At 35.4% G+C, this 24,486-nt stretch overlaps 1 protein-coding gene across 2 annotated transcripts; it reads right to left on the bottom strand.

Moving 5' to 3' along the window:
• Window positions 1-1,607: 1,607 nt before the first annotated feature.
• On the bottom strand, window positions 1,608-16,364 carry LOC132034049 (ubinuclein-1-like). 2 transcript variants are annotated; one of them, XR_009408929.1, is made up of 14 exons: window positions 15,982-16,364; window positions 13,968-14,054; window positions 13,681-13,773; window positions 13,449-13,525; window positions 10,263-10,827; window positions 8,710-8,809; window positions 8,417-8,526; window positions 8,219-8,305; window positions 4,559-4,684; window positions 4,157-4,294; window positions 4,014-4,061; window positions 3,469-3,570; window positions 3,208-3,355; window positions 2,263-2,399 (listed from the first exon to the last, which is right to left on the bottom strand). XR_009408929.1 is itself a non-coding variant. In XM_059424268.1 (13 exons), the coding sequence occupies exons 1-13, from the start codon at window positions 16,225-16,227 to the stop codon at window positions 1,938-1,940; spliced, it is 2,241 nt and encodes a 746-aa protein (XP_059280251.1). In that variant the 5' UTR covers window positions 16,228-16,364; the 3' UTR covers window positions 1,608-1,937. The 2 variants fall into 2 exon arrangements, 1 of the variants encoding a protein (XP_059280251.1); XM_059424268.1 differs by lacking the exon at window positions 3,208-3,355 and having other exon boundaries at window positions 1,608-2,399.
• Window positions 16,365-24,486: the final 8,122 nt, after the last annotated feature.

Here is a 24,486-nt window from a genome sequence, read left to right as displayed (position 1 = left end):
GTCCCTAAAATTGGTGTATATTAATATTTATAATACTTTGTGTGAATCTTTTTTATATGGTACTTTTAGCTTTTATATTTAGTCCAAATATATATATTTTTTATATATAATTAAGAAGATATTAATAGTTTTATATATCAAATTTATCATTATTTAGATAAGTGAATTTTTACACAACCAAAAAATCATATTAAATGGGCACTCTTTAATTAAGGTGATTTAGCAAAAAATGCTTCTTATTTTCTAAGGATAAGTGATTTCTTAAGGGGTGCGCCCAAACTAATACGGACCGAGTCGACTATTAGATTACCCTTTATATTATTTGTCATTGTACATTTTGGCAAATTTTAAGCAACTTTGGAAAGTGCATGCATTTGTTTGAAAATAAAAAGGAAGTCTAGACATACTCTGACAAAAATATTGTTTTCTAACTTACGAAAACTTCTATATGATTCAATATATCAGAAACATTGAGAAAGTGTCGAACTACTTTTACAACTAATATAATGTAAAACAAAATAAAAAGCAAGAGTAGCAAAAAAAAAAAAAACACAAAAAAAGGTTGTAAATATAAATTTTAATGTAGTTTGGAGCACGGGCCACATGACACTAGTAGTTGTATACGGGAGAACTCCAAAATTGATATTTTGAGTAATTTAAATCACAAAATTTTGGACTTACAAATTTGGCAAGTTTTATATCCCTATCGCATGTTGAACGTTAGGTTCTTTCAAACTTTTAGGAGATACAATATTAGCATTATTTTGGAGATTTTCATCCAAGCACTTAAATGGAATTTTCATTATTCAATATGGCATGCCAAATACGATAATTAAGAACCATCACCGCTGGCACTTTCATCAGTAGATTAGACAAGTAAACTTGCATCGACAGCTGCTATTATATAGTATTAGTATTAGCTCATCTTGGAACGAAAATATTTACATCCCTCTGTGATTTTCGTTTCCTTTTCCATTTCTATTTCTTAAAGAACTTCGTAAGACCTCTTGAGTCCTTTATATCCTATCTCAATTTATGTGATACAAATTAATCTGTTGGGATCAAATATTAGGTGTATTGTAGGGTAGAACTGTTATAAAGTTTCATCTTTCGAGTGATCAAAATTTGAACTTGATGCTAAATCCTAATACAAATTATTTCGTACTCAACGCGCATCACATCAAAACTGAGTGCTTCTCATTAACATACTACTGCAAATGCTTTCTGGAATACTTCATACTAGATTCTTCTTTGTTTGGACCATAAAACATGGTGTTGAGTTTATTATAAATTTGTTTTTTTAAAATATTTTTCATAGAACGTTAGAGAGAATAAATCTTAGTTTTGAAAAAAGAAAATACCCAAAGGCCAAAACGCAAACATTACTTGAGACTCTCATTACTCGTATTGGTTCTTAAAGTTATTAAACGTATCTGAGAGAAGTTTTTTTTTTTTTTGGTTCTGCTTTACGGGGAAAAAACAAAGAATGTAAGGTCATTTCAGACCTAAGAGATAAACTGGAAATCAGAAAAATGAAAAATGTCACATTTTCTTTTTGGGTGGAGCGCAGGAAAATTCTGTTTTTCGTTTTGTTTTCCAACAGCCTCTGACGAGAACAATTTTGCTTATTCTAGAAAATATTGTATTTGTGTTATATCCAACCAGGGTAAATGTTAGATCACACTCACTTAGAACAAACTATGGAATTTTAGCTTGTACAGAATGAACTATGGAAGAGAGTAATTTCCAGGCCACAAAAACTAGCATCAAAATGCCCCAAAAGAGAGCCTAGCTGCCAGTGCCAATAAGAAATCAATTTTCTAACTTCAAAATAAGAAACTCGGTTTCTTATCGGTAATGCGCCATGTTAACAACTATATACTTACAGAACTAAAAAAGTGCGGCAATTACTGCAGCCGCTAGAGGCAGAACTTACATCATGGCAGCTGCTGTTCAAAGCTTGAGGGTGCAACATTATTTGGTTTTGGAGGAGGACAAGCAGTATGCTTGTTGGTTTTGTTCTTCTCCTCTGCCTGCGCGGAAGTCAACTTCCCGGCATGGAACTGATTTTCACCCAATTCCAACTCCTGTTTCCTCTTGATTTTCTTTTTCGGCAGCGCATCTGCAGCTCGTGGATCAACAGAGCTTCCAGAAACTCCCTTTAGTTTCTCCTGCTTTAGACGATCCACATCAGAACCATTAGCTAGGGAAACAGGCACTCGCGCAGAAGCATTTACTGCTGCAGCATTGGATACTGGCTTGTTTGCTGAAGTTGAAGAATGATCAACAACAATCTTTTCTTGGATATGCACCGACTGAGCAATAGGTCCAGCGTCTACTCTACTAGTATCCTCTGCCTTTGTGGCCAATAACTTGTTCCTCCTAATTTTCTCTCCATCCTAAATAAAGAGCACAAATGAACTTTTATACATTGTAAAAACTACAAAGAAGCATTTAGGCACAGGCATTTTGATGTAATTTATTTGAGAGATGACGATGAGAACACCCAAAATCTGATTACTATGTGAAATTCAATATTTTAATGGAATCTCAGACAGCGTTCAGATATAGACTAATACCTCCAACATCCTTAACAAGACACGCAGTGCACAGGGTGTACTATCCCTTTTTGCCTAATCAGAAACATCACTTCATTTATAATACCAAAAGAATAATTTACTTACTTGAAGTCGTTTCCAAATCTAATATGTTAATTCTCATTTAATATCTAAAATCAAGTTAATTTGGCTATCAAAAGGTCAGCTACGTCCAGAAAACCTTTAAAACCGTCAAATTCCTTCATTCCTCGCCTAAATTCATAGTAATAAAAATTGATCAAGCAAGCATATAGATGATCTGTTATCTCAAATATGACATGTTTGATGGTAGACTTAATGAGATAGTGAGGTTAATTGGTTTAGACTTGAAGGTACACTTGTTCAATGTGTATATGTAATATGTGCCAAAATTTATTTGTTACTAGGAAAACTAGAATTGTTAAAGCACATTAGCACCACCTGTATTACTCTTTCCTCTGTATGGTGCAATTAATTACTTACAAATGGCGTGCTTGATAGTGGACTTAATGAGATAGTGAAGTTAATTGGTCTGCAGTTGAAGGCACACTTGTTCAACGGTTATATATTTAAGTGCCAAAATCAATTTTTTATTAAGCAAACTAGAAATCATTAAAGAATATTAGCGCACCTATTTTATCTTGTCCTCTTTCTAATAAAATATCATTCCTTAGTCATGTCTTTAAGAAAAGATTGAATCTTTATTGACTGCAAAATTTTCTGTCGAAGCAACATCTTCTCAAGAGCATTCTTTACTCAGACTGATTATAAGCATTTACCTAAAACAGAGTTACACTGTGAAATGCAAGCTCACAGGTTAAGAGCTACAAGACAAAATGAATTTAATAAACTAAACAAAGAAGAGAATAAAGATAAACAGGGTATTTTTTACCTTACGACGTGCGTTCAATGCTCTCCTTCTATCTTTTGCTCTACATATAGCACGTTTAATACCATGATTGTCCATAAATCCATTTGGCCAAAATCCTGCAAGCTGCATGAAAACAGAAAAAATACAGTTAAAGAACCATCTCAGGAAAACTAGGAAGACTTTGGAATCCCCTAAATGTCAAAGCAGCTCCTAATTCACATTTCGTGGCCAAAATCCTGAACATACATCAGAGTTTCGCAGTGGAAAATTTCATTTAATGGGGCTAAGAAGAAAGAACACAGATAAGTGACCACCACAATAGAGAATAGACTTTTTTTTTTTTTTTTTTTGATGAAATAGAGAACAGACTCTTAAATACACCAAAAACTGTTTTCTGATCTAGAGTCTACCTTCAGATAGATAGATTTAGAACTTAGTGTGCATCAAGTACTAAATTTCCTAGATGGCCCAACGGCAAATGAAGTAGATGACATAAAATAAAGACCAAGCATACAAAATGAGGTGTTCTTTCTTCAAGAAATAGCAAAAGTTGTATGTCCCCTAACCTCTGCATACAACTTTCTGACTTGTGGACCAGCATCTTCATCCAGGCCCTACAAGTAAAGGCTAAGTAAATCTCCAGCACGAACTGTTTCCAGTAAGAAACAATCTTATCAAGGACATTTTTGTTGTGAGGGAGGCAGGGTACCTCAACAAAATGATCATAAAGGTCACATATTTTGTCTTCTAATGCAACATCCATGCTGTATTTTCTCTTAAAGGCTTCTTTCTCTTCAGCACTTGCTTCTTGGAAGTCATCAGAAGATCCAGCTTGTTGTTCAAGTAACTGCAAACACACGTCAAACATCAATAAAAAGATATTTTGTAGCTTTTTCGTAAAACCATCTCCCTAACCTGAGGGAGGGGTATTTTGTTTGAGATTTCCTATTGAAACATTCACTTTTACAAAAATGAAAGACACTCCGTTTTCCTGACCATTAAGGAAAAATAACAATTTCACAGGAAGACTTGAATCTTCCATATGCTAGCAGAGACAACATGCGCTCATGGTAAATAATAAGCATAATATTACAAAGTGTCAAAGTCATACCTTTGATTTCATCAATGGAATCTTCAACTTAATCATCTCAGCGACCTCCCTCTTTATGTGCTGAACCCTGTTATCTTTCTCTTGTTTTGCTGACAGCCCCATATTGACCATGATTTTCAAATTCCTCTGCAGCCAGACAAATATTAGATCAATCATAATTTCTAAGACAATGATGGGGACCAAAATCACCTATGACTTGAAGCATTAGTAACAGTTAAACGAGAGAAATATTTAAACCTTAATATATGTGAACATAGACAAAAACCGCCATAAATTTCTCTAGCATGGCACAAGCTTGTGCAAGATAGGAAGGAAACATGTGAGAAGATAGGAAAGAATAAACTGTGAGAAGAAATCCAACATTAATAAACACAGATTTACAAGAAACTACAACACGTACAAGAGGGTGCCTGCATCAGACATAACGTAAAAGCAGTTTACAGCATTCAGCCAAGAAACTAGAATTGCCTAGCACTTCTCTTCCAATTTCATCTTTCAAATTTTCTTAGAAAGCTTACTCTCATTCAGATTTCACAACCATAATACTGAATACTCGTAGGTATTTACCTAAGCATTCATTTCCTCGTCCCATATAACAAATTCAAATTGAGGAAACTCTGTTTTTTTTTTCTTTTTGAGAATGGTAATGTTGTATTCCTCAGCATTAAGGACATGCTGGCGACCTCCAAAAATATCAGCCCAGAACAACAAGAGTAAACTAAAATAACTATAGAGAACCTAAGAAATCTACTGACTGTTCAGCTTCTTCTAAACCTTGCTCTTTACACCAAAAGAAAAAAATATTGACACAATTCTCTTTGATTTTCGGGATTGAACTAGAAGTATTCTCAAAACATCTGTTGTTTCTTTCTCTCCAAATTGACCACCATATGCAAGGTGGTATTATCTTCCAACATTTCTTTTGGCTTTTGCTTCCTCCTCTCCTTATCGAGCAACTGAGTAGGTCTGCACTGTGTTCTGGCATTATCCACTTATTTGAGACATGCTAAGGAATAGTGACCATAGCTGTGTTGTAACTTTGCAATGAAGAAACTTGTTTTCCTCAGTCTCCTTGCAAAGGAAACATCTAGAAGCAATCTCAAATCCCCTTCTTTTTAATTTTTCATGAGTGAGGCATGCTCTTCTAGCCACCAACCAAGTGAAACACTTTACCTTAGTTGGGACTTTATACTTCCAAATCTGTTTCCATGGACCTGATATACCCCCTGGTTGTTCCACCACTTCCTTTCTATATAGCCTGCCCACAGTGAACTTTCCATCGCTGTCATACTTCCATCTTATTGTGTCTGGTTCTGTAGAAATGCCTTTAAATCCACTTAGCCGTTGTAGTAACTCAGCAACTCTACCCACTTCCCAGTCATTCAAGTTTCTTCTGAATGTAAGATTCCAACCTTGAGGGGACCACGTGTCAGCTACTGATGCTTCTGCATTGCTGCAAAAAGAAAACAAATCTGGAAATGAATTCATCAGAGGCTCATGTCCAATCCAGTTCTCTTTCCAAAAAAGGATCTTGGTACCATTCCCCACCCTGTAGAGAACACTTCCAGCCAGCTTAGTCCACAGATTTCTGATTGTCCTCCATACTGAGACACCATTGGTGCTACACACTATGTTAGAACGCCAATGGACACACTGCCCATATTTGTTGATAATTACTTCCTTCCAAAGTGCATGATTCTCATAAACAAACCTCCAAAGCCACTTTGTCAACAAGCATTCATTCTGTAACACCAAATTTCTAATGCCAAGTCCACCAGAATGTCTGCTTAGTTGGGCAGTTTCCCATTTCACCAAATGCATACCTTCGTTCTCTTTGTTGCCCGACCATAGAAAATCTCTCCTCAATTTATCCAGTCTTTCTTCCACCTTAGAAGGAATGGGGAATAAAAACATGACACAAGTTGGCAATGAATCCAAAACTGAGTTAATTAGAGTGATCCTTTCTCCAAGAGATAAATATTGTGCCTTCCAGTTAGCAAGTTTCTTCTCAGTTTTTTCTACAATCCCATCCCAAATTCCAGCTCCTTATGTTTATTGCCAAGAGGCATGCCCAGATAAGTTGTTGGAAAATTCTCAATTTTACATCCCAGAATGTTGGCCAGACTTTGTATTTGTGGGACTTCTTTAACAGGGAAAACACTGCTCTTCCTCCAATTAACAGCTAAACCAGAAACACCCTCAAAAACCACCAAAACCAATCTGATAAAGTTAAGTTGTTCTGCCTTAGCTTCACAGAAAATAACAGTGTCATCTGCATAAAGCAAGTGACAAATCTGCATCTCCTCACCTGCTTGGTTGCCTATCCTGAAACCTTTTAACCAACCATTTTGAATAGTCACCCTCATCATACTGTTGAAGCCTTCCATAGCTAATATGAAGAGAAAAGGAGAAAGAGGATCTCCCTGTCTGAGTCCTCTTTCTGAGGGAAAAAAACCAGCAGGTTCTCCATTAACCAGAATTGAGAACCTGACAGTTTTAATGCAAAAACCAATCCCCTTCAACCACCTCTCACCAAAACCCATTTGTTTGAGAATATTGAGAAGAAAATCCCAATTGACATGGTCATAGGCTCTCTCTATATCTAGCTTACACATGATCCCTGGATGTTCACCTCTGAGTCTGGAGTCCACACATTCACTAGCTATGAGTGCTGCATCCATAATTTGCCTTTCTTTAATGAATGCCACTCTCTTAATTAACTATACATGCATGATGGCGTTCAAATTTGATTCTACAAAGTTCAACACCCTAATACCTCGTTTCCTCGCACATAAAGGTACATTTGGACCTCTAATATTTGCTAACCAACAGGAGTGTCTTGACCAAGTTTACTATTTCTCAAAAATGCTGATAAGTATCTCTTCTTTTTCTTAAAATCCAAACTAATTTATTTGATATTTTACATTAAAAATTGATATCATGAATTTTAAAGAGAAAAAATCATGTTATTTGATAGTTTACATTAAAGAGAAAAATCATGTTACGAAAGATTCTACTATATAAAAAGTTATTCGTTATTTTCTTTTCTTGGCATAAATATACTAGTCATTTAGTAAGGCAAAAAGGACTATCCTACTACGCAAAGATCTTAATGAACTTTCTAACTTAAACCCAAGTGTCTCATTATTTTGACACATATTGAGAAGATATTAGCCACATAACTGTTAAAGTTAATGGTGGGAACTCGGGCATTGTAGGTTTCAACCTTTTTTAGCCAAATTAGTCATGTGATATGTAAGAGGCATTGTCAGCAGTACACAATAGCAATTATACGAGAGATCAGGCTGGCCTTGATCTCTTTAAATTGAAACAGATTCAGCAATGGATCACATTTGCCAATGGATCTGATTATATTTCTCTTCCAGCTTCACAACTATGATTGCTTTAAGATTATGCATTACAAGATTTTAGATGTCTTTCTGCCTTCTAGTGTGATATGCCACCAACGTAGAGAAAGAAATCCTCACTACAATTGATTGCCATAACAACCTCACAAGTCTCCATAACATAATTGAGATATGGACTAATTTATGAAATAAGTACAGTCAGAACAACTCAAATAGATATAGTCAGTACAAGATGCAATGTCAGCATGTTAATAAACTTTATCTAGAACATCCAAATGATACGCAAAAGTACCTTCAAAGTGCGAAGCTGTATCAAGTGGCCGACAATACTCATTAAACGATTAATTAACTCATTGGATATTTTTCCATGACTAGCCTGCTGCAACCATCAACAGAAATATTTGGATTCAATAAGTACACGTTATGGAACACAAATTAATACGTCAAACAAAAAGACAGAACTAACTAGACCATGTAGCTTAGTCTATACCGCCAATCTGGCAACTTTAGCCAGTTTCTGCTTTATTTCAGGTGGTAACCTCCTTTTGATAGCCTGAGATGAATTATCCGCATCCTGAACCTCCATAGTTGGTGGCCTTACTGTGATATTTTGAGATTGAAATAAATGACCAAATTAAAAGAAAATGAATTATCACCAATTAAAAACGACAACAGAACCTTGGCCTTACGGTGTTATTTTCAAAAATTAAAATGGATGAGCAATGTATAAGAAATTGAATTAGCATCAATTAGAATAACATATGTGAGAAGTTTTGGGCATACATTCTGCAACAATCTTCTCCAAATCCCTGATGGCCTTCTCAAGCATTGTAACTTTTGGTCTACCACTAGATCCTTCCTTTCTCTGCATGGCAGCAACTTTCTGCATATTTATAGGCAGCACCTGAGTGTCAGTTACAGCAAGAACAGAAGTTTATTGGGAATCTTAGATATGACTGCTTAACCCTGCACTATATGTGTGTCTCTAAATCTTATATGGTGCAGGGTTAAGCGGTCATATCTGAGATTCAAGGCAAACCAGCTGAGAGGAGAGGAAACAAGACTTGCTAGAACTAGAGGTCTTCTTGGTTGTTATGTATGCTTACACCTTAATTACTAAAAACTTATTGTACCGCAGGGCAAACTGGCTAAGCAGAGGGGAAGAATAGACTTATTAGACCTTTAGAAAGTCATCTTGATTATTATGTACGTTTATCAAGTTATCAAAGCATGAGAAAATTCTTTTTGATAATGGACGGCAACCAGACCTCTGTTTGATCTAATAGATAAATACCATGTTACCATGTTGAATTGTGTGACCATCTCATCTAAAAGCGTACGTTGTTAGAGTACACAAGGTCCATTTTTTTACCATGTTATGTTATCAAAGTCAAACCCATCCTTGATATTGGCTTACCTAATGTTCAGCCCCTATGTGATGTATCCATGCTCCAAATCCTAGTCCAAGTCCTGAGCGTGCGAGGATGTTAAAATCTTACATTTGTTAAGGGTATAAATTGTAGTCTCTTTAAGCGCTTATGGACAATCCTAACCTCTAGCTTTTGAGTTTGAGTTTGCGTTTGAGTTAGGTCTACGGTCCGTTTTCTTAGCACTTCCATTTGATTTTCTCCTATCTGTTAAGGTGAAGGCCTATTTAGTATCTTGTTAGAGGCAACTGGTTTGATTTTAGACTACTAGGACCGTGAAGGATGAATAACTTTTGCTAACGCCATAAGAGACCCTAAGATTTCGTGGCAGCGTGCTTTTTCTAGCATCTTTTGAGATTATTTGGCTCATAATAAGCGCAGCTCTATTTTATTTTATTTTTGATGAAGAGGTTGTATTGAAAAGGCATCAAGAAGATGCAAGAGAGTTACAAAGAAAATAGATGATAACTCCAGAATTGCCAAAAAAAAAAACAAATGAGATCTGGGAGTTAAAACCTATAGCAAAAACTCAAAGCTGTTAAGCAATTGAGAGGGAGCTAATGAAATCTACAAGGGAAATCACATCATTTACAGGGGAATATTTGCTCCAACTAAAAAGATTCATCAGACTTTTAGATTTCAAGGAGCAATTAGGAGTTGAAGTCCCACCATGCATAATAAGCGCAGCTCTACTTCGTTGTAAACATTTCAAGGGCTTCACTTCGTCATTAATAAGTGCTATCCCTACTTAGAACGATGACTTAATAGAAAAAGTTTCCTTCAGCAATGTTCTCAAACAACCATTAGAAATCAATCTATAAATACCACGGAGTAATGATTCATGCCATTAAACATTTGGCAGATAGCACAGAAACACAATATCGCAGGAGAGTACAGTAAGCAACTTACCGTAGTCTGAACTGAGTTCTTGCCCTCAAAGCCACTGACATTAAGCTTTTCATCACGTCGCTGAACAGTATGGTCTACTCCTTCAGAAATGTTTACTGATCTTCCAACACTAGATTTCTCTTGAGCATAAGAACTTTTGTCATGAAGCCTCTGAGTAGAATTCCCAGATATTTCAGAACCATCTTTTAATTTGTCAACTAGATTCTTGGATTGGATAACTCCAATTTTCTGCTGGTCAAGGTCTTTTTCTTGTGCAGAATCGCCACGCAATGATGCTGATGGAGATAACTCCAACATATTTTGGGTATCTGAAGCTATCTTTGTTATTGGTATTTCAGAAGCATTCAACTGATTCAGGAATTTTTCTTCATGAGGTACATTTTGCAAAGAAACACCATGAGATGGATGAGATGTTTCACTAACAACTGGTACTGGTTTCCCAGCCTTTTTTCCTACTTTTACAGGTTTACTTGGATTATGTCCCTCATCTTTCCCAACATGGCTTTTCGCCAGATCTTTTCTTCTCCTCTTTTTTGGTTGCTGGTTCTTTGGTGAAACTGGTTCACTAACAGAAAATCAGGTCAGTTAGAAGCGCCCAAATGAAAAGAAGCATTCAGTTTTCATATCTGAGAAAAATAAGCAAATAAATCCTTTCCATTTTGCAGATTACAGATTCAATAATGCTATGAACAACAGATCTTTATATTTTTGATAGGTGAGGGAAAGAATAAGGGCATCTGCATCGATACAAAGACGCTAAAACAAAGTCCCAAAAGAAACATAGATCTGAATTCCTGAATCACGGAAAACGTAACTTATTGGACAAGGGAAAAAAGAAGAAAAAGAATTTCACAGGTAAAGAGATGCGGTGGTTTAACCATAGAAAACCAGCAGTTGGTCAATACTTGGTTAAACAAGAGAAAACATTTCCAAAATTGAGAGAACCTCAGGAGGTTTCCTCACAGAATGTTATTAATAGCCAATTTGCATGTTAGAGAAACCAAGATATCCCAAAATTGATACTTACAAAAATCATAGAAGAGTTACTTAGGAATTGACTAGTATTTTGGGCTGCAGGGTAGAGAATCTGCCAACAGAATATTTGGGCCAGCCATTGGGTACTAAACATAAGGAGCTGGAGATCTGGGATGGGATTGTGGAGAAAAGAGAAAAGAAGCTAGCAACCTGGACGGCACAATACTTATCACTAGGGGGTAGACTCACTTTGATTAACGTTGTGTTGGATTCCTTGCCAACTATGTAATGTCTTTATTCCCTGTTCCAGCTAAAGTGGTTAAGGAGCTGGAAAAACTTAGAAGAGATTTTCTCTAGGAAACAAGGAGCGAAAAGTCTATCACCTACTGGAAGACTACTCAGTTAGACAAGAAAGATGGTGCGCTGGGAATCGGGGATCTGAGAATGCAGAACAACCATCCACTTATGAAATGGTTATGAAGATTCAATGGGGAAGCGCAGGCTTTATGGAAGGAGGTACGCTTGAGCAAGTATGGACAGACAGATCAATGGAGTACTAATGCAGTCTCCAGCACCAATAGAACCTCAGCGTGGAGATCTATTAGGAATCTCTGGCCCAAACTAGCAGAGAACAAATGCTACAACGTGGGAGTAGGCAGTAAAATATTTCGGAAAGATCTGTGGCTTGCCCAAGAAGCACTGATGTATGCTTTTCCCAACTTATTTAATATCTGGAATGATCCTAGTGTTACTGTGGCTGAAGGATGGTCTCATCAGGGATGGGATATCTCTTTCAGAAGACATCTGAATAACTGGGAAGTGGGCAAGGTTTGTTGAGCTAATGCAGGTGTTTGATGGTTTCAGAGGTACTTCTACAGATCCTGAATCCTGATACAATTAGACTGAAGCATGACAAAGATGGCATGTTCTCTGTGAACAGATTATATAAAAAGGAAGCATCCATGCAGCCTGAGAATAGGACAGGACCATGGAAGCCAGCCTGGAAAAGCTGGCTCCAACTAAAGTCTAGATTTGTGACCAGGAAGCTTGTCCCAAACATGAGATTTTGCAGATAAGGGGGTTTCAAATTGTCCGCAGATGTTTGTTGTGTTTATGCTTCATCTTTGAAGACAATGTTAAGATTAAGGTAGGCAATGGAAGGAAAATAAGATGTTGACAAGATACATGGTTGGGGATTTCTCCACTAATGACCAAGTACCAGACTACCAGGATCTCTATTCTTTTACAAATACTGCAGGTTTCGTGCCTCACAGTGCTGGACTAGTAACTCTTGGTGCATATCTTTTATAAAAGAACTGCTTTGATTGGGAGATTCCCAGAATTACACTTCTACTGAAAGATCTGGAGATAGTATCTGTCAATGATAAAGTTGAGGCTGCATTACATAGAATGGAGAACAAGATGGGAACTTCACTGTTAAGGCATGTTACATCGCCCTTAACAGTGTGGAATTGACCCTATCAGGTGGCCCTGGAAGCTGATAGGTTTTATCCTATTAGGACCAGCTTGGTGCTATGCAGATTCTCCTTTGCAATATACAAGCTGCTTATCTTCTTTCAAAAAAAAAATGATCTTCCTTTCCCTTCCGGCAATCTCCCAACAATGCTAATTAAACATCACTAAATCTAATGAAAAAAGATCTGAAAATATGAAAAGAAATAGATAGACCAAAGAAAAAAAGAGGAAGAAAATTATTTTGACGGAATAAGAGAGAAGACTAAAAAAAGAATGCCAAAAGTGAAAGTGACAAAGAAGAAGAGTCGCACACGGGGGAAGAAAAATAAGAAAGAAGCAATCAAGAAACAAAGAAGAATAGAAGAGTCGGATTAAACCAAAGATGAAGAAGAAAAAGACAAAGAGAACACTGAATATCACGCAAAGAGGAACCCATCAATGCTTTGCAAGGACTACCAGATTTGGGGGCGTATTGAATTGAGGGAGAGAGAGAATTAATTGTTTCTTATGGTAAAACTTAAAGTACATGTGGGTCTAATTATCCCAATCACTCGAAATGTGGGATTGCCGAGTAATTTAAGGGAATTGTTAAGCGGTATATTATGTTATTAACAACTTTAAAATGGATATAAAAACTAAATTTGGATACCGGGGGAAAGGCAAATAATTGGTTAAATTATATATAGTGGTTTTTAGACATGTCGTACTATGTAAAATCTCAAGAAAGAAACTCACACGCGCTCCAACTTTCCGCGGTTGACAAAGAAACCATCATGCTTTATCGCTGAGTTATCAACCTGAAAATATTCATCCTGCATAACAAGAAACAATGTACTAAGTACTTTGACTTCAACAAAATGCACAAAGATGCAAAAACTGGCTTGGCTTATAAAATCATCCGGATATGACAGAAAGTAATAGATACTGGTATAAGGTAGATAAGGTTAAGGAACTTGATGTGACCAACCAGCTCTGTATCATCTATGAAAGAATCTTCAGTGTCGTATTCATCGTCATCTGGGAAATCATTAAGATCTTCCTCATCATCACTGTGTTTGCCCTAAAAGGCATAACAGTTAATTAGCAGATCAAGTGCAAAATAAGTATATATATGTGTGTGTGTGTGTACATATATACATATATATATGTGTGTGTGTATATCACTAACAAGTTTCATTTTTTTTAATTAAGTAAACATAATATGTATATACCACTGACAAGTCTCATAAAACGAGTAAACAACAAAATGCATACCACATATAGGCTCTCAATCTTTTCTATCACAGCATTTAAACGATTTCCAGGAGGTGCATCCTTGACTTCCTTATCAGCAGGTTGTCCCTAAATGGGCATTGATAATAAGCATAGAATTTATCAAAGAATGTTCCCAAAATGAGCAAACTAGTGCTCTATAAAATCACGTACAATAATTCATTACAAGCATGGCAGCATATGCATGAGTATCATTCTTGGGCAGTGAAGTGGTATCAATAGAGTTGCGACATCAATTCTGACCAAAGCAATCCTTGCAAATTTCACTATTGCCCCTTTAGTTTGTTCTTCCTTAGACAAGATCTTTGAAACACTTATCATTAACAAGAAAAAGATTTCAGAAATGAATAATTCTAATTATAGAGATCACCAAACGCCCTATATACTACAGCACACAGTTCACAGGAAAACAATAGAAATCTTTGAAAGACTTAAGCAAAGACCACTAGCCAGTAGCCGCCAATATACACAAATAGTGCCGGATTCACAGAAAGACACTGGAAAGTCACCCATAATAATTCTTTTAGTATAATAGTTTGTGTCACCCATAATAATTCTTTTAGTATAATAGTTTGTGTTACATAACAATCCCCATCCATTGAGTCAAATATAGTTCTAACCCCAAATTTCTAATTTTCTATAATAAATTTAAGCATGACTTATAAATCAGATCAACTAAATTCAAATTTCTAATAGGCTTGAACTACAAATTTAGTACATATGCGAACACTATAAATATTTAAATATTAGGTTAGAAGTAAGCGGTACCCAAAGAAGGCAATTATTGTAACCTTTGAAGGGAATAGTCAGGGTTTGCCTCTTCCCTGCTACATATTTTTTTTGAGAATATACCTAATTTATCACAGAGACTTGTCAACTGAAGCACAATATTAAGCTCTGCAGCTTGATAATTCTTCTGGATTACATAAAGAAACTCCACTAAAAGAGACCATAAGAACACAGCATGTCACACTGACAATATCTTCCCAACTCTTTACATTCAGATCACTCCCAGAACAACATGATGGAGTAATCCAACCAGTTTCTAAGATCCCAGAATCTTTTACTATTCCAAAATACTATAAATTATTTTAGTCATTATAACGAAGAATAATGCCAATACTTTATTAAATGAATAACATGAAGATAATGCCAATAATAGTTCCTCTAATCATGCACTTCATCTCTGACTTTTATATTTATCCCCATTACATTACACTGTGGAGTATAGCTCCACAAAAGAAACCACCTTCATATCCCAGACGCACTATAGTTTTGGTTTTCGCACGCGGATCCAAGAACAGGAACTACTGAGACAGGTGAGCAGGGCCACTCTAGTACCACTTCCAAGTTCCAATTAAGAATTTCACAATGTAATCTTAAATTTCCCATACAAAACAAAGGAATTGGTTACAGAGAGTAATTTCATCTTGGTTATATTCGGACGCTAAACCAATCATTCCCTCCACCCACCAGTTACAAATCAAGAAACCTAACCAACAGTATTAGAAGTGCGCAATTGCAAAAATATACAACTCACTCAAGTAAACGCAATCATGAGCTGATGATATTTATGCAGCTCAAATACTACAGCATTTATTGCTTTGACTTTCTATTATTGTCTATTGTTCCTTGTAATTCGACAATAGTATTTTGTGGTAGTTACTGTTCTTTATAAGAATGCTTTGTCATGCTATCCTTAGAATTTTGCCGTGGATTCTTTACTTCTGTTATTTCTTTTCCGTACTGCTTTAATATGCTTTTACTCGAGCCGAGGATCTATCGGAGGTAAGGTTTGCGTACGCACTACCCTCCCCAGATCCACTTGTGGAGTTACACTAGCTATGCTGTTTGTTTTGTTTATACTGCAATAATGATACTCATTTGGTAGTATTTTACAGGATGCCTTCAAGTGAATTTAACTCATATTCTAGATAAACAAAAACCAGCAACTAACTCAATTAAGATTAAATAAACTGAAATGACAACCAATTACCGGAGCTAATTTCGTCTCGAGAGAAGAAGGATGCGGTAAGGAAGATTGAATACTAGCAGCAGCAATCTTTGAACCATTAGTAATATTATTTGACTTATTAGTAGCGTCCTTGAGAAGCTTCTTCCACGACACAATTGTTGTTTCTCCTGGCCGGAGCTCCACCGTGAAACGCCGCCGTCCGGCCGCCGCCTCATACGACGTCGACGTCGTAGTCCTCCCTACCGCCGGTTCTCCGCCACCCTCCATATGGGGATTGTAATCTCAATTAGGGTTCCGATGTGTGAGATTTAGACATGGAAAAGAGAGGGAAATACTACTGATTCGAAACCCTAAAGTACCGGAAAATTACGGTAAACGAATTCTAAGTGAACCTTTTCGGAATTGGATTTACAGGGTGTTTGGATTCACTAAACTAGAAGGTTGGGAAAACCTACTTCTTCCGGATAAAAAAAGAGTGTCCATTTAGTATTTGTATACCCTGAATAAAATATTAACTTGTAGACAATACATAAGAAGAAGTCATTTGGCTAAACAGATTCTAATTAAATAGATATTAAATTTGATCACATAGCACTTAATAGAAGTAAATTTAAAAAAAGTGGCCAAAATTACCCCCAACTTTAAAAATAAGCTCATCCATTTTGACTAAATTGATTCTAATTAAAGATCATTCAGCTTCTTCAAGATATTCAAAAATTTTTTATCCATATAACACGAATTTTTTTTTTAATACTTGATAATTTTTTAGCAAAAAAAAAAATAAAAAAATATAATTAAGGTTTTTTTTATTTGATAAGTGCTATGCTCATTAGACACAAATTTTTATAATTGGCCCTAAAGATAAAAAGTGATGAATCTAACTATTTTTAAAAAGCTTCAAGTATGCCCTTTTTCCGTTTAAAAAAATATGATTAATTTTTTTAATTTGATAAGTGGATACTCTTTTTGACTCAAAAAATAAGGCTATGTAGACACTTTGTTTTATGCGAAAAGGGTAACTTTTGTGGCTTTTGGCTTATTTTTATATTTTTTGGCCTTAAAATAAGTGTTTAAAAATACTTTTTGTCTTTTCCAAACATCATAAAAAGTAGACAAGAACTTAAGAGTCAATAAGCACCTAAAATTTGGTAGGGAGGCTTCCCCGAATGAGGCTCTATGCGGCGTGAATCCGGATATAATCGAATTCCAGTGGTGATAGCGGACATCAGGTAAAAAACCAAGGAAAAAGAAAAAAAAGCACCTAAAGTAAGTCAACCCAAACACTTTCTTATTTTAGTTATAGTAAACGTTTGGTCACAAAAATCAAATATTTGAAGTTGGAGTGTTATGTTTGGTTATAGCAGAAAGATATCTTTAGTTATTTGAACGTATCGAAAGTAAAAAAATAAGATTTTTGTGCTGTTTTTCAAATTTCAAATAACATCTTGAAGTTGTTTTTGGAATTGTCATCGTCAAATAAAGTGACCAAAAAAAAAAAAAAAGTGAAAACCAAACAGGTCCTTATCTTGTTTTTATCTTTTTCAGTTGCTTTCTGTTTTGCTCTTATTTGAAGTCCTTTTAGTTTTATTACGTGTGACTGCCGTCTGTTTGTCTCGCATTTGACACTTCGGTCAACTCCTCTTGTTTCTGGGAAAAAAAAAAAAAAAACTCCTCGTCTTTTTTTTTCCCTCTTGAGTTATTTCTGCCTCAATTATTTGCATTTAAAGGACTGAATTTTAATTATTTAGATTTTTGTTAATAAATTATATTTTTATGTATTTATATTTATTAAATGCATATTTTTTACAATCAATTATCTGAGTATATTTGAATAATTTACACAACAAAATCTTAACACTAGTAAGATACATTCGAGAATATTTACCAACATTTCGTCACTCTTTCATCCACTTTCATGTCCCTAATGTCTACCATTATTAGTTACTGTCATTTTTCAACCATGACCATTTGGTCATCAATCACCACAAACGGTCGTCATTATCGTTAGTAGTAGACTAATTAGTATATAAATTATATATTTATTAATTTTAAATAGATACATGTTCTATATATTCACGTGAAATAAAAGTCTTAATTATTTAATATTCAAATCTAATACTACATCTTAATATTCAAATGTGTCTTCGGATTCAGACGTTTTAATCTTAACATATACATTTGAACATTCATAAATCAATAATATCTCCACTAGTTGAATTTTTTTTATTGATGATTTTATTAGGGAAAAGGGTTCAAAACACACTTCAACTTTGGCCGAAATTGCTATAACACACTTCAACTTTGCGGGGGTCCTATGACACCCCTGGACTATTTTAAAGTGGAATTATTACCTCCTTAAAAAGTTGAAACGAAATTTATGTCCAGGGGTGAAATACACACGCCTGGCACTGTATTAACCATTAAATTTTTTTTTCAGAATTTTCCCTACTTTTTCTTTATTTCTCTACTCTTTCTATACCTTCCTGGCACTGTATTAACCATTAATTTTTTTTTTCTTCAGAATTTTCCCTACTTCTTCTTTATTTCTATACTCTTTCTATATCTTTTTCCACCATTAACACCCAACCTCCCATGTCACGACCCGAGCCGATGAGCCGTGACGAGTGCCGGACCACTACTGACCAAGGACCCCTAAACTCGTACTTGCATCTCGCTGAGCAACATGGTGACCCATATAATTTATAACTCAGCTATACTAACTCTTGTATGCATCAAGAACTCGCAACCAGTATATATATACATATACATACGTGCTGAGGATAACAGTGCAAGCCGACTAGGCCGCTACATATGATGTACAACAAAATAAGAACCAACAAGGATACATAACATCTCAACTACACACAACCGTTACGTACCGCGGAGTATGAGCCGTACACGGAGACAGACAAGGAAGGCCCCCGCCATATCTATATATACACGTCAAAATGGCATACCAAAGCGGACTCAGCCTCCCAGCCGTGGAGCGCACCGTCCGTAGCCGAGCCGGGAAGGCCTATTGAGCCGGATCGCCCGTCCGGCTACTCCGAACCCGTGGCACGAATGCAGCCGCCCGCCAGTAAAAGGGGACGTCGCACGAAACAATGTACTGAGTATGTAAGGCAAAGTATAACTGAAACTGAACTGAAAACAATACAATCTGGAGGCCAAAGAATGCCCTGAATATCTCATCTAACCTGTCTCACATAAATGCAATATAATGCTATTATATATCTCACTGACCAAGCGGCTGTAATCGAAAATCTCATCGACCCGTAAGCGGTGCAATTTGTCTCACCAACCAAAGGGGTCCAGCAAAGAAAAATATATGTATATCATGCCTATGCTGAAAATACTGATACTATAACATACCTCTTCTGTCTCTCTATAAACTCAAGGACATAGGGAGGGAATATGGCCCCTCTGAAAGAACAACATAACACTCGGAACTATGCAATAATATGACAAGCTTTACTTGACAAATCTCTAGTCATAAGATTCATTACATTCTTACCATATATGGAATCATGCCAAGAAAAGAAGGAACAGCCTTAACATACCTTGTCGTTTCCTTAACTACTTAACGCTTATCCTTCCGAACTTGCAAATCTACATTCAAAATAATTCATACCAAGGTCAAGCCATTGAAACTCTCATAAGATCAAGCTAGGCTAATAAATAAGCCAACGAAAATCAGATAGCATTTTCCCTATATCATCTACTTCCTCCAAATTCCAAAACAACTCCTAAACATCATTAACAACATCAACCATAATGTAATCAAGATACTCCATGACAAATATATACAAATTCTTCCGAAACTTCCTTCGAAAATCAGTCCATAAGCCAACAACATCAACATATCTATCTACGACCTTTATGCCATGTTTTTCTTTACTTTAAGCCATTAAAATCCTCAAAAGAAATGACTTAACATCAAACTCAAGATGAAAAACATACCTTATAACTTGAAGAACTTCACCTCACACAATCCACCCTAAATCTTATCCACCACAACTTTAATTAGAAGTACGAACAAGCTCTTTCCATGAACTAGTTAAGGGTTTTATGGCTTGGCCTTCTCTTGATTTAATTTGGAATGGTTTGGAGTGTTAGAGAGAGCTCCTAAGGTCTAGAAGATTCTATTTTGGTGAAATAATGAGTCCCAAAGTCGTGGCCCTTCTTTGATTTGGCGAGATTCGTTGTTAATCTTACAAACCCGAGCCCAATTTGATGTAGGAACTCTTAAATTTGTTATGTTTTGGTGTAAGGATATTAGATGAATGTTGTGGGAGGTTCTACGGAGAAGTGTGGGGATGAGAAATGGTGAAAAATGAGGTGATTTAGGTGACTTGGCGGGGTATATATAGTGGTCCAAAATCGGATGGGCCGGGGCCGAAATCGGCGGGCCCGCAAGGGGTATTTCTAGAATTTACGCGTAGGTTCGTGAGCTTCTGGCAGTCCGTTTTAAAATGCTCATAACCCCCTACTCCGATGTTGCATTGAGGAACGGTTTGTTGCGTTGGAAACTATACTTGACGAACTTCATTTTAGGTTCTTGAAACACCTCAAAACTCCTGATATACCAGGAGATATATCTCTTTGAAGTTGACCCAAAATTTCTAACCAAAATTTTGTCAAATTTTCGACAAACTTATTTTGTTCGATCTGCTTGATCTCGGAAACTTTAGACACTTTCTCAATACTTGTTAAGAGTATTCCTTAACCTTATAAGGGTTCCATGACCTCTCCGAACTTACGTTAGTTTACTCACGAAGCAAACGATGCGAAAATTTTCGAGGTGTAACATCTCAATTTAGACCTTTACTACGTAGAGGATCTCACATTAAAATCCAACAAAAATATCTCAAAAACTCCCTTTTAGACTAAATTAGCAGAAACTCCATTGAGAAATTCAAATCAATAGAAAACCCAAATCATCTGAAAAACCAAATTCACATTTTCGGCCATTATCCCTATTGATCTGAAGATTCGAGACTCCGAATTTTATTTGATTTTATCTTTTGGGTTTCGAGGGACAAAGAGGAGATGAAATTAAAGAAACAAAGGGTCCGCCGTGAGTTGAAGAGAGAGATGGCGATTTCGGCGGATTTTCGATTATCCAATGGCGATTAATGTGTTGAAAACTCATAGGTTGAGTTCCCTGAAAGCAAACTTGTTGAAGAGCATCAATGCTTCATTTGTTAATGGTGGTTGAGAAACCCAACAAAGGGAATGAAGAGAAACATATGAAAAGGAAAATGAAAAAAAGAAAAATAGATATTTCTAAAAACTGCTTATAAAATAAATTTTAAACATTTTCGTTTCTTCTTTCACTCTCTTTGAGAGTGTGACATACAATCTATTTGCCACTTCAGCACCTAGGGAGCTAATAATTCCACTTTAAAGTAGTTTAGGGGGGTTATAGGACCCCCGCAAAGTTGGAGTGTGTTATAGCAATTTCGGCCAAAGTTGGAGTGTGTTTTGAACCTTTTTCCCATTTTATTACACCACCTCTCCACAACTTAAATGATTTTTGTAAGGGTAGTATGATCAAGTATCTTTGCTTTGGAGGCGATTTTAGTTTTAGGATTCCTTATCGAGTTGAAGCGGTCATTGCCGGATGGTGTATTGTCAATGTACGTACTAGATATATAATCAGTGTATAATATTTATATATTGATTCTTTGATCTATATGTTGAGTTTTATTCCGAATATATATTGCAGGAATATAGCGTATAATTAGAGATACATCAAAATATGTTGAGTTTTGTTCAAACCATTTCAGCATCACATCTCAATTTTGTGAACTCGAGCTATGACAGAAACATACCCAAGCATAATAGAAAATTACCCTTTTTTTGCGTGTTGTGGGACTTATATTCTTTTTCCTCTCGAAACTCTTCAAGGTGGTTTGCAAATAAAAATATTGTATATGGTTTGTTACAAATCTGAGTGAAAATCGATTTGCATCTTAACTCTGGTTGAATCATTTATGAGTTTTACCATTGCTACTAGTATTATGTTCGGTGTAAAATTTTATGGAGATTACATAAAAAAAAGAAATCATGGTTTAATTTTTCCATTTGACGAACCTAGCTCTCTTGATTTTTTTTCTAGCTATTTGGAGTAAATAGTAAGTTACTGCTAGTACATATGTACAAATGAAAAGTTGCATTATGTTTTTGTTTTCTATCTTTATTTATTTCAAGACTCAATTTCTAGCCATGTGTCACTTGATTATTCATTATTTTTTTAACCTCTATGTTGAGATTTGATATAAATTTATTTGAATGCTCTAATTTAACCTACAATCGTTTTTTCTAAAATATTTAATCGGTAGCTCATGTAAGCAAACTTTAGATAAACTTGCTCATCTTCCTCCTTCTCCTTCATCTTTGGCCTCTCCTTCTTCCTTCGTCTTTTGAACGATCTCACTTAACCTCATTTTCATCCTCTTCCTTCTTCTTTGGATACTCTCATTTAACCTTCTCCCCCTCCTCCTTCGACGAGTTTTGGACGCTCTCATTTAACCTCCTCATTTTTCTCTTTCTTCGTATTTTCCACACTTATTTAACCTCCTCCTCTATTTTTCTTCGTCTTTAGGACACTCATTTAACCTCATCCGCTCTTCTTCCTCGTCTTCCTTCTCATCTTCTTCTTCCTCCTTCTCATCTTCTTCTTCCTCCTCCTCATGTTTTGTCTCCCTTTTTTTTTTTTTTTTGGTTGTACAAATTCACATTAATTTTACCAACAATAAATTTCGGACGTCTAATGATAAAGAAATATCCTTATACTGAGCAATATCTATATAGTAATTCATGTATTGTTATTCATCATACAATAATTTATACTTATTATTTACATAATAATTTTTATATTTTACTCGCCACACAAGTAATTATTACATTACAATTCCGTAACTAGATCACAAACCAACAAACCTTTAGAAGTTCCCTTTCCTTTACAATGGTTTGAAGGTTCGTTTGATCATTTCAAGAAGTACACGTATTCAGTTGATAAAAAAAATGACATGACAAGTGACATGGATCAAATGCGTCATTCAAGTTAAATAAGTTAGGAACATAAGGAGTTAATGGTCAAAAACATACATAAACTATTACTTTTTCGCTAGTTTCATACCTCCACTATCCATTGTTTCATTTTCCTATATAAACTATCAGAAAATAGTATTAAAACACACCTTGTTGTTGAATTGACCGAATGTTTGAAATCACTCGATAGTAGGCGCATGGTGGCTTAAAAAATCCATAAAAATTGGTCCATGTGGCATCAATAACACCTAATTAAACTGAATACTTCTTTTTTCTATTTTACTTTAAATCATTCTCTTCTTACTTTTCCTTCATTTCTCGTATTTTCTTTACCTCTCTTCTTCTACATTCTCAAAATTTCTTCCTCTTTTTTCTTCTCCATTTCTCTATGAACCTTTGTATTATGTCCAATCCTAAAATTTTATACAATCCAACAATGAATCCTAAAATTTTACACAAACCCCTTAACTTTTACCCATTTAATTAAATCACTAAGAATCGTTTTTATTAGATTAGGCGGACAAATTTAGCCACATAAAGTGCCACTTGACACTCCTTTTTAGCGAAAAATAGAGACTGTATCAAACGCATGAGCAACTCAGCATCGACGTGTGTTTTAATGTAAATGGAGTGATAGTTTAGATAGGAAAAGGAAACGATAGGTAGTTGAGGTATGAAATTCGCAAAAATAAAAATAAATAGTAATAGTTTAGATGTGTTTTTTTTACCACTAACTCTACCACACATATTAAGGGGTTTAAATACTAATTTTACACAAGTTCATAAACAACAAAGGGAAAAAGATGTAAATATACCCTTAAACTTTGCAGTTTAGAGTAGATATACTCCTCGTTAAAAAAATGATGCATATATACCCCTGCCGTTACACAAATGACACAAATATACCTTTTCGCTAACATAATTTTAAAAAAATCATTTAGCTTGTTTTTAATTAAGAAAAAGGCCACATGACTTTTAGAAAATAAGTCTACCTATTCATTTAAACTTATTTTTTTTTAAAGCCTTGGCTGGTGATTCAGATTTGGTTCGTTTAAAAAAAGGGCTTTTTTTTCTAAAGCCGCATAGATTCCTTTTTTTTTTTTGTTGAAAAATTTTAATTACAAAAAAAGTATATTCGCACCATTTGTGTAACGGCAGGTATATCTAAATTGCAAAGTTGAGGGATATATTTACACATTTGGCCAAAGACAAATTGCATTTGATAAATCGCATGTAGGCATGTGATTAAGGCGTTTGGGATATGTAAAATTAGGAGCCCGTTTGGATGGGCTTATAAGTTGGTTTGACCAACTTATAAGCCCTTTTTAGCTTATTGTAGTGTTTGGCTATCAACTTAAAATGCTAAATTTAAGCAAAAAAAGTTGTTTAAAGTCACCCAAAAATGAAAAGTCGGGAATCCTAACTTTTTTTTTGATGGCTTAAAGCTATTTTCGTTGACCATAAAAAAAT

The sequence above is a fragment of the Lycium ferocissimum genome, chromosome 10, assembly GCF_029784015.1.
Source record: "Lycium ferocissimum isolate CSIRO_LF1 chromosome 10, AGI_CSIRO_Lferr_CH_V1, whole genome shotgun sequence".
Taxonomy (NCBI): domain Eukaryota; kingdom Viridiplantae; phylum Streptophyta; class Magnoliopsida; order Solanales; family Solanaceae; genus Lycium; species Lycium ferocissimum.
The sequence above is the reverse complement of the archived record's forward strand: the minus strand, read 5'-3'. Positions and strand labels throughout refer to the sequence as shown.

What these genes read in the sequence shown, in the direction of transcription:
- LOC132034049 (XM_059424268.1), bottom strand. Translation starts at nt 16,227, where the DNA reads ATGGAGGGTGGCGGAGAACCGGCGGTAGGGAGGACTACGACGTCGACG. An exon ending in CTAAAGTTGCCAGATTGGCG is followed by an intron (nt 8,306 to 8,416) that starts GTATAGACTAAG and finishes TGATGGTTGCAG; the next exon opens with CAGGCTAGTCATGGAAAAAT. An exon ending in TTCCATTGATGAAATCAAAG is followed by an intron (nt 4,295 to 4,558) that starts GTATGACTTTGA and finishes GTGTGTTTGCAG; the next exon opens with TTACTTGAACAACAAGCTGG.